The 10,170-nt window shown below is 37.7% G+C and overlaps 1 protein-coding gene across 1 annotated transcript in view; it reads right to left on the minus strand.

Annotated features, from left to right (window-relative positions):
• GBE1 (glucan (1,4-alpha-), branching enzyme 1) overlaps window positions 1–7,750 on the minus strand; it is a gene marked incomplete at its 5' end in the record, with an annotated part of 290,260 nt that extends 282,510 nt beyond the window's left edge. The window contains 2 exons of the mRNA XM_015560674.1: window positions 1,795–1,964; window positions 7,736–7,750. Of these exons, the coding sequence (XP_015416160.1) occupies window positions 1,795–1,964; window positions 7,736–7,750 (185 nt within the window). The remainder of the gene's footprint in view (window positions 1–1,794; window positions 1,965–7,735) is intronic.
• Window positions 7,751–10,170: the final 2,420 nt, after the last annotated feature.

Consider the following 10,170-nt stretch of genomic DNA (forward strand, 5'->3'; position numbering starts at 1 on the left):
GACATATAGACCAATGGAACAGAACAGAGAACCCAGAAATCGACCCAGGCCATTATGCTGAATTAATATTTGACAAAGGAGGAGAGAGCATACAGTGGAGTCAAGACAGTCTCTTCAATAAATGGTGCTGGGGAAATTAGTCAGGTACATGTTAAAAAATGAAATAGACAACCAACTTACACTGTACATAAAAATAAACTCAAAATGGTTAAATGACCCTAACCGGTTTGGCTCAGTGGATAGAATGTCGGCCTGAGGACTGAAGGGTCCCAGGTTCGATTCCAGTCAAGGGCATGTACCTTGGTAAAAGTTCCCTCTTTTTTAAATGGGCAACGGACCTAGATAGACACTTTTCGAAAGAGGACATACAGAAGGCCAAGAGACATACGAAAACATGCTCAAAGTCACAAATCATCCCAAAGATGCAAATCAAAACAACAATGAGGTGCCATCTCACACCTGTCAGAATGGCTATCATCAACAAATCAACCAAGGCAAGTGACGACGAGGATGTGGATAAAAAGGAACCCTCATGCACCCTTGGTGGGAATGCAGACTGGTGCAGCCACATGGAAAACAGTATGGAGATTCCTCAAAAATTAAAAATGGAATTCCCATTCGACCCAGTAATTTCACTTCTGGGAATATATCCCAAAAAACCAGAAACACCAATCAGAAAGGACATATGCACCCCTATGTTCATAGCAGCACAATTTACAATAGCTAACATTTGGAAATAACCTAAGTGCCCATCAATGGATGAGTGGATTAGAAAACTGTGGTACATCTACACAATGGAATACTATGCTGCTATAAAAAAAGAAGAAACTTTTACCATTTGCATGGATGGACCTGGAAAGCATTACGGTAAGCAAAATAAACCAGTTGGAAAAAGATAAATATCAATGATCTCACTCATAGGATATAATGAACAACATAAACTCATGAACAAAAATAGATCCAGAGACAAAGAAACACTGAACAGACCATCCAAACTCAGAAAGAAGGCAGGGTACAGGGTGGGGGGATAAGTGATCAACCAAAGGACTTGTATGCATGCATATTAGCATAACCAATGGACACTGAAACGGGTGGTACGGACTTGTCTTGGGGTGCAGAGGTGGCGGGGGGGGGCTATAGGGAGGGGCTCAATTGGGGAAAAAATAGACATATGTAATGCTTTAAACAATAAAGAAAAAAAAAGCCTAACCTTTAAAACTACTATGCTTTCCATAGGGTTAACTGTCCACAGTGAAATTAACAGAACAGATAACAAAACTGAGAAGTGTTTCCCTTTGTGTTATAAAAAAGGTGAAGGAAAAGTAAATTAAGTGATAAAGAAGTTTACCCTCTCAATTAGATAACTACTTTTATTGAGATTTCAAAAAAGTTACCAGACTATAGCGGACCCAAGAACTACAATGCCGTCTAACCAGATGCAAATGCCAGTGGAGATTTAACTTACACCGATAGTGCTATTGGGTTTTTTTAGAGTTTGCTAACAAAGTTGAGTAAATTTGGAGTAGTCTGCCTAACACTATTTTTCTCATAAACTCTTATTTCTGGTACACGGTTTTACAGAATATGTTTTTCAGGAACACATATATCACATGAGAGCAAAACATTTATACTACATGAAGGTAAAGATTAATAAAGTTTGTGGCTCTATCTGAAAAATGAAATTTTTCTAATCACTTATTTTCATCTCATCATTTACATGAAATATAATAAGTCTATGTTTCAAATAGATTAATAAGATACTAATACCATCATTAATGCTTTCAAAATACTTACTGAAATCTCCAGTAAGAAAAACCCCTTCTGCTCCTGGGGCCCATTCCTTGCAGTATAAGCCACCATCTGCACATCTGTGGACCCCAAAGGATTCATAGCCTCTGGAGAACTTATCAATGCCACCTTCATTCTCTCCAATGTTCTCCAAAGTCTGGATAAAGCGCTTATACCTGTGAAAAGTGCAAAAGAAGAAAGTTACAAAATTAAATTCTTTTGCTATTGTAATTAACTAGCTGTTTTACTCTTATTCAGAAAAAGGGGGGTGGGGAGATATCATTAAAGAAGACATGGGAATAATTTCATTTATTGGTAGATGTTACCTGGTAGGTAAAATCATTCTTATCTCAAATAAATAGTAAGTAATTCCACTAACATTTTTTAGCATTTCAATCACTTTGCCATGAGAGAAAACAGGATAATTATTTTGTTCCATGAAATTTTAAAATCAGCATTATAGCAATTTCTATGTCAAGATAGTATAATGAAGGATCATTCTATATCTTTCTCCTCTAAACCCTAATAAAATGACAGAAAAATAGTCAAAAACCAGCCAGAAAGATAAAATTCCCCAACAGCAGGTTTTGGCACATTTTTCCTGTTAAGGGGCAAATAGTAAATATTTCTGGCTTTCCCAGCCTCTGTTCCAACTCAGCTGTGTCTCTGAAGCAAGTAAGTGGCCAAAGGCAATATGTAAATGAATGGGTGTGGCTGTGGCCCAATAACTATTTACAAAATCAGGTGGCAGAGCCAAATTTTCCTAACCCTACCTTTAGCAAAAGCATGGAAAGAACATAGATCACATCAAACTACAAATGCTAGAGGCATGTCCAAAACTGGTAAAAAAACAAACAAACAAACAAACAAAAAAAACCTACTGCTGTTTTCACTAATACCCCCCAAATCTGGGAAGAAGCAAACTACAACAAAACTTGTAAAACTATGTGGCAGGTGCTCTCTATGAGAAGTGAAGGTTTCAGGACTACACAATGAGTTAAGCCAGTGGTTCTCAACCTTCTGGCCCTTTAAAACAGTTCCTCATGTTGTGACCCCCAACCATAAAATTATTTTCGTTGCTACTTCATAACTGTAATTTTGCTACTGTTATGAATCGTAATGTAAATATCTGATATGCAGGATGGTCTTAGGCGACCCCTGTGAAAGGGTCATTCGACCGCCAAAGGGGTCGCGACCCACAGGTTGAGAACCACTGATTAAGCAATGCCAATAAGCCTCTCCTGCACTTCCCCATTCCCTGATGGATGAGCAATAAAAGTACCAGAAAGATGGCATTAGGGCAGTGATGGCGAACCTTTTGAGCTCGGCGTGTCAGCATTTTGAAAAACCCTAACTTAACTCTGGTGCCTAACTGCCTCCTTAGACTATTTAGGGCAGTTGGCGAACCTTTTGAGCTCGGCGTGTCAGCATTTTGAAAAACCCTAACTTAACTCTGGTGCCGTGTCACATATAGAATTTTTTTGATATTTGCAACCATAGTAAAACAAAGATTTGTATTTTTGATATTTATTTTATATATTTAAATGCCATTTAACAAAGAAAAATCAACCAAAAAAATGAGTTCACGTGTCACCTCTGACACATGTGTCATAGGTTCGCCATCACTGCATTAGGGCATATATAAAATTTAAGAAGCTAATACAGAACAAAAGAACCTTTCCACATATCTTTCACATTATACTTCAACATATTTTAAATGAATTCACTAAAAATAAGAGTTGAGAGATTATATGACAAAACAACAAAATAAGTAAAATTGGACTACAGACCTACGGAAACAAGAGGAGGAACAAAATACATCATTGGGAAATAATAAATGAATTAGAATTAACAAAGAACAAAATGCACATATAGCAAAAATAGCAAGTTATTAGTTAAGTGAATAAATTGAAAATTGATGTAATTAAATGAAGAATAAAAAGACAAAGAAATTGAATATATTAAAGGGAAGGTAAGAGAAATGCAAAAATTGACTCCAAAAAATCCAAATAAGGATAGCTGGTGAATCTTAACAAAACTAAATAAAATGGATATAGAAGAGGTAAAACTGGACATTTTTCCCTTAAGAATTAAATCTGCGTATTAAAAAGAGAGTACTGTGTTGCAAAATGAAAAATAAAAAACAAACACAAACATGCACATGCAAAACCTCCCAGTTTAAGCTACTGAAATTCAAAGAATAAAAAAAATAATTCCATAGACAACCAGGTACAAAAGAGTGAGGAGAGGGTTTTTTTTGCAAAGGAACATTACCTTCAAGATCAAAAACCCACATAATTCTGAGAAGTAAAAGCAGTAATCTAAATAAAGATATTATATAAGTTCCTACTCAAGCATAAGGAATTATTAAAATATTGTCAAATTTAAAATAATTCTAAGTCTATGGCAATTAAAAGACTAAAAATGTAAACTCATAGAAAGAAATAAATAGTCATTGCAGCAGTGTGACTGGGCCCTGAATCTTTATATATAGAACCATGGCAATATTCGCAAGTGAATATACAATAACAAAAAGAATGAACAAAGTAAAAGTTTTATTATTAGAAAATAAAAAAACAGATGAGTGAAAGGAAGATGGGATAAAGTACAAGAATGTCACTTATTTTATAACAGTCACTGAACAGTGACTAAAACTTAAGGTTGTCATCAGTATACTTTTTAATCTATTAATTTTAGATGGGCAATTTATGAAATAACATTTCTGAATATTACTTCAGAAATGTTATATAGGAATTTCAGCAATTTTTTTCATTTTGGTGCTGTGACGTGGATTGCCTTATCATGGCATAGTACGGCAGGATCCCAGAGGAGCACACCCAGGACCACCTTGTAGACCCAGACCATGCTAGGTACCACCAGGGGCCCTTGTGCCCCATTGGCTCCCCACATTGCATCTGGTGAACTTGGGTGCATTTTTCTTGGAATTCCAGACCTTCTTGTTTTAAGGTAAGAAGCCATAAATTTATTTGAGCTGTTTTTTAAAAATCCTGAAGGTGGAGCTGAAGATTAAGGGTCAAGATAACTTAGGAGGAGAGGAAGGAAAAAAAAAGTGGCTGTCTTTTTGTTTTGTTTTGTTTTGTTTTTTTAACTTTGGCTTTTTAATTGGAATTGCTTTCTGAACAAAACCGTTTGCTGGATAAATGAGAGCCTGAACTCATAAGGAGCATTTCCTCCCTCCTGCTTGAATTTCAGGTCTTGTAAGGTGACTAAGAATCTCTGTGGAGGTGCCCAAGATTGTTCCTCAAAATATGCAGCGATTCCATAGGGGATTCCAACACAACTCCAATTAAATAATTGATTCGCCTTGGGATGTACACACAAACATTGGTTACTTAGTATTCCAAGTCCTCACGGTTGTATTATACAGCTGGGGAGAAAAACCAAGACATGCAAGAGGGTTCAGATGACTCAGGAGGTGAGAGCCCCTTGTATGGACAGAAAATGATGGGGAACCTCTGGTAGGGCTAGCTAAGGCCAGAGGCCATCAAATAGCATGTCTCGCTTAAGGAAATTGGCTTCATGTTGAGTAGAATCCATCTATCTGAGCAGAGTAAGTCCATCACCACAGTGCCATGCCATCACTGTGACCATTGGTAAGTCTGCCCTCAGAGCACGGGGTAGCACTCAACATCCGGGTAGTTCCCAGGCAGCAGAGTACCTGCCCTACTGTACCATAGGACAGCCCAAGACAGTCCAGGGACTTATGGAATGCCTCTAACTCTCAGCTTGTTACATATCTGTCTCTCTGTAGATGGGGAACCAACCCACAGTGGCTTAAGAGACCCTTTTTGGAGGTATATTCTCACCAACTGGGAAAAATTTAACCCTGAATGCCTCAAGTTTGTTTTGCAACCCAGCCTGGCCCCAATATGAAGTGGTCAATGGAGAGACTTGGCCAGTAAATGGCGCCATTAATTTTAATACTATCTTACAGTTAGACTTACTTTGTTTCGCCAAAGGGAAATGGACAGAAGTTCCATATATGCTGTAGGCAGTTAGGCAGATGAGCAGAGCAAGGACAATGGACTAGGTATAGAAGACCATAAGGGTGCCTAACAATGGACAATCAATTGTAGGGTGGGACCTAGCCTCCAGGGTCATTTTTCGGCCCCTTAGCATATGGTGGTCTGGACTCCCTGATCTTTCCTGCCTAGAGATAACATCTATGCCTCAGTTGTATTTCAGTTCCAGGCATAGATAAGCAATATAAAACCAGCCTAGCTGACATCAGGACCAGCTACATTGAATAACGACCCCTTCCCTAGTGCTGGCCAATCAATCAATGGAGACCACAACCCTGAAATGGACACACCTGGAAAACTGCTCAATGTTCTATAAAGATATTTCTCTGGGACCTCCCCTAAAATCTCCAGCCTTAAAACCCTTAGGATGGAGGACCCAGTGCTCTCTCCCCACTGGGAACACAACCTGTGCCTTTCCCTTTCCCTTCCCACTCCCCCTCCCAGCCCCAGGCACTTTACCATTAGCTTCTGCACTCCCAAGCTCCAAGGGCTCTTCCTTTACCTTCATAACTTTCCTAAGCCCATTTCTTCTAGGAATTACTTCTTCTACCTCTGTAATTTACCAAATAAATGTTCTCTTACAGTTTGGGTCTTGCTCTGAATTCTTTCCTAGCCAGAACCCAAGTACCAAGGTTGCTGAACACAGGTTTTGTCTTACCCCACCAATTAGACACCTGGTGCCATTCCCACCGCCTATAACAGTGGTTCTCAACCTTCTGGACCTTTAAAACAGTTCCTCATATTGTGACCCCCAACCATAAAATTATTTTCATTGCTACTTCATAACTGTAATGTTGCTACTGTTATGAATCATAATGTAAATATCTGATATGCAGGATGGTCTTAGGCGACCCCTGTGAAAGGGTCGTTTGACCGCCAAAGGGGTAACATCCCACAGGTTGAGAACCGCTGGCCTACAACATATCCAAGCCTTTATGGCTCTCAGAGAAGACCTAAGCTATGTACTATCTATAAACTAGGAAAAATGTACCCAGATGGAAAAAAAAATTCCAACATTATGTGAATAGATTTGTCAGTCCTTTGTCGATATTTGGGTGACAGCCCAATTCTTTAGGTATTCAACAAGACTGTCCTTTTTTTTTTACAAATGAATTCTTTATAGGATCAGATGTGTGGCTCCAGAAACAATTCAAAGCCCACCAAATCCTTTTACCTCTCCAAAACCTCTCCTATTCATCTCAAAAAACTTATAGGTAACTGGCTTTATGAAACCAAAGTAATTCCAGGAGAAGATTGCATTTCTTTACATGTACTTATGAAATATAAATACCTAGTCTTCTTTAAGACCTCTTATCTGGGCCATCTTTTAAAATGCAAATTTCGAGGTGGTAAATTGTTCCTTTCTAAATTAATTAAGATTTGATTAAAATATTATTGAATATCTAAATATTCTGAAATAACATGAAATACTAAAATATTGATGGCTAAACAGATCTTAAGTTTACTGACTTTTGGCTTTTTATTAGAGAAACTGGAAAATAGATTTGGAGCTGTCAATGAATACTTTATGTTTTATTAAAAATGTGTCTCTTAAAAGTGAGAATGTTTGTCAAAGGAAGAGTATGATTCTAGAAGTTGTAAAATGTATTTGCTAATTTAAAAAATGCTAATGGCTTACTTTTTAGTTGTCGCTAGAAATTAAGACTTCTAAGAGTTAAAAATTCTAATTAAGTTGAAAAGGAACTGTATGGTTTGGGTAATCTAATCTAATAAAAGAGAAACATGCAAATTGACCATACCTCTGCTACACCCACCAGCCATGCCCACCAGCCAATCAGGAGCAAATGTGCAAATTAACCCAACTAAGATGGCGGCAGCCACGGAGTTGGACCAAGCAGGAGGCTTGGGTTGCCCCCGGCGATGAAGGAAGCCAAGCGTCCCACCTGCCCTGGCAGGCCCTGAGCTCCTCTCAAGGCTACAACGTTTCAATTATAGACGATAAATACATCCCAGATACCTGCTTCCAGCCCATGGCCATGGCCAGCCTGAAAACGGCCCTCAGCCCCTCACCTAGGCTGGCCATGCACCCCAGTAGGACCCCCCACTCTGAAGGGCTGTGGTCAGCCTGTGAACAGCCCTCAGCCCCTCACCCAGGCTAGCCAAACCCCCATGGGGTGAGGGTCCCACTGGGGGCAAACAGCCATCAGCCCCTCACCCAGGCTGGCCAGGCACCCCAGTGGGACCCCCACCCTGAAATGGGTGTGGCCAGCTGGGTATATAAAACTATGTTTGTAAAATTTGGAGAATTGAAATAGATATATGGAATAAAAAAGAATTCCTGAAATAGTCTTAAGCATATATAGAAATTTAAAAATATAACAAATGGGCATTTTGTATCAATAATGAATGGATGGCTTATCTAATTTAATACTGAAACCTATAAGTTATTAATAAAAACATAGATCTCTAAAAATCAAAATAACTTCAAGAGATCAAAGTTATACAAATTAAATTAAAAATAAATAAAACCACAAGTTCCCAAGAAATCAATACGTATGTCCAGTAAACATTTGAAAAAGTGTTCAAATTCATACATAACTAAGGGAAGTGCAAACCTGAACTTCAAAATTTCACTTTCCACCTAAAAAACCAATAAGCATATGATTGTCTATGTGGATACAGTTCACTGAAAGGAAAAAGACATTCTCAAATACTCTTTAATGAAATATAAATTAGAGGAATAATATGGTATCAATTATGAAAATTTCAAAATCACACTCTTCAACTGAGTAATTCCATTTTTAGACATTTAACCTTTGGATATATTGCATAAGGAAGCAAAGACATCTATGTGTACAATCATTATGGCATTATTTATAATGCCAAACCATGGAAAATAATCAACCTATTCACCACTGGGAGACTGGTTGAACTGTGGACCACCCAAACAACAAATTAGACAATAGCCATTAAAAAGAACAAGGTAGAGAGATATGTGTTGATAGGGGAAGATGTAGAAAAAGAAGTTGCAGAGCAATTTTCCACAGAGCATATATTCGTATAAAGAAAATATAGATATAATTATGGTTGGCATGTAAATCCATTTTCACAGGGCTTCATGCTGAGCACCTGGAAATTTCAAAGGCCTGGGGCAGGCTGGGGCCTTAAGCATCCCTAGAACCACCACACTCACATATTTGCATAATGAGCTTGCTGTATCATCAGGGAACTGTTTTGCAAGCCACCAAATCTGATCAGTAGAGTGAAAGGCTTATGGGAATGATAGGTGTGGGTGGAGTATTTCATATAAGACCCCTTTTTATATGTATATGTAACAAATAGACCTAAACACACACACACACACACACACACACACACACTTTTTTTTTTTTAAAAAAATGCAAATTATATTCAATCTGCTACCTGAAACAAATTAAATTTTAATGAAATGACATAATTTTAGTCTCATTAACAGTCTATTTTCCATGGGACACAAATTAAATTGCCCACAGAAGCCAGGCAGGTATCAAAAATATGAAGAGCTGGCCCCACATAAGAAACACATATCAGTGAGAGCCTGATAACAAAAATACATGCTCAGTGGGCTTGGCCTAATAGTATGGAAAATAATGCAAAAAGGAACCCATGGAGAAGCAATGGCCTCTATTTAACACCTGCAGCCCATTGTTACCAAGCATCAGTGCCAAATTACTTAATTATTCAAGAACAAAAAAAAATTTCAGACTTTTCTATGAGCCCCCTTAATTTAAGTATTGGCAACTTTTTCAAAAGACTTAAAATACTGAATTGGACCAAAAAACTTGATGTACCTATCAAATGAAATACTAATGGGCAAGCACTCTCATACTCTCTTAGCACATTGCGGACAGATCATGAGAGTTCTCGTGCTTTCATATTATACAGTGTTTTACAAAGTATCATACTTTAAAAAGATATTAGCTTGTAAGAACATGTAATAAATACTTCAAAATGCAATGGTGAGCCTTTAACATTTATGTAAAACATTTTTTGTACTCGTTCAATAGAAACTTACCTGGCCACTGGGCAAAGCTAGCAATAAAACTACTGGTCCGCAATGTGTTAATAAACTATTCTTTAAATAAATAAATAAATAGTAAAAGGGCAATGCAAAGAAAAGTTCTTTCTTAGATTACTTCTAAAAAACTTATTATATTGCTCTTATGAGAAAGGGATCCTTTAACAATAATGTCCTATATAGCAAACAAATGTCCTGCATTGCAAAAGGTTCTAAGTTGAGTGATACTGGGAATGCGATTGACAGAATTTAGGTTTCTGTTTAGAACAGATGTGGTCTTTGTCAGCTCAGGCTGCTGTTATAAAATACCATGCACTGGGT

Source organism: Myotis davidii, unplaced genomic scaffold, assembly GCF_000327345.1.
Source record: "Myotis davidii unplaced genomic scaffold, ASM32734v1 scaffold1071, whole genome shotgun sequence".
In the NCBI taxonomy this organism is placed as follows: domain Eukaryota; kingdom Metazoa; phylum Chordata; class Mammalia; order Chiroptera; family Vespertilionidae; genus Myotis; species Myotis davidii.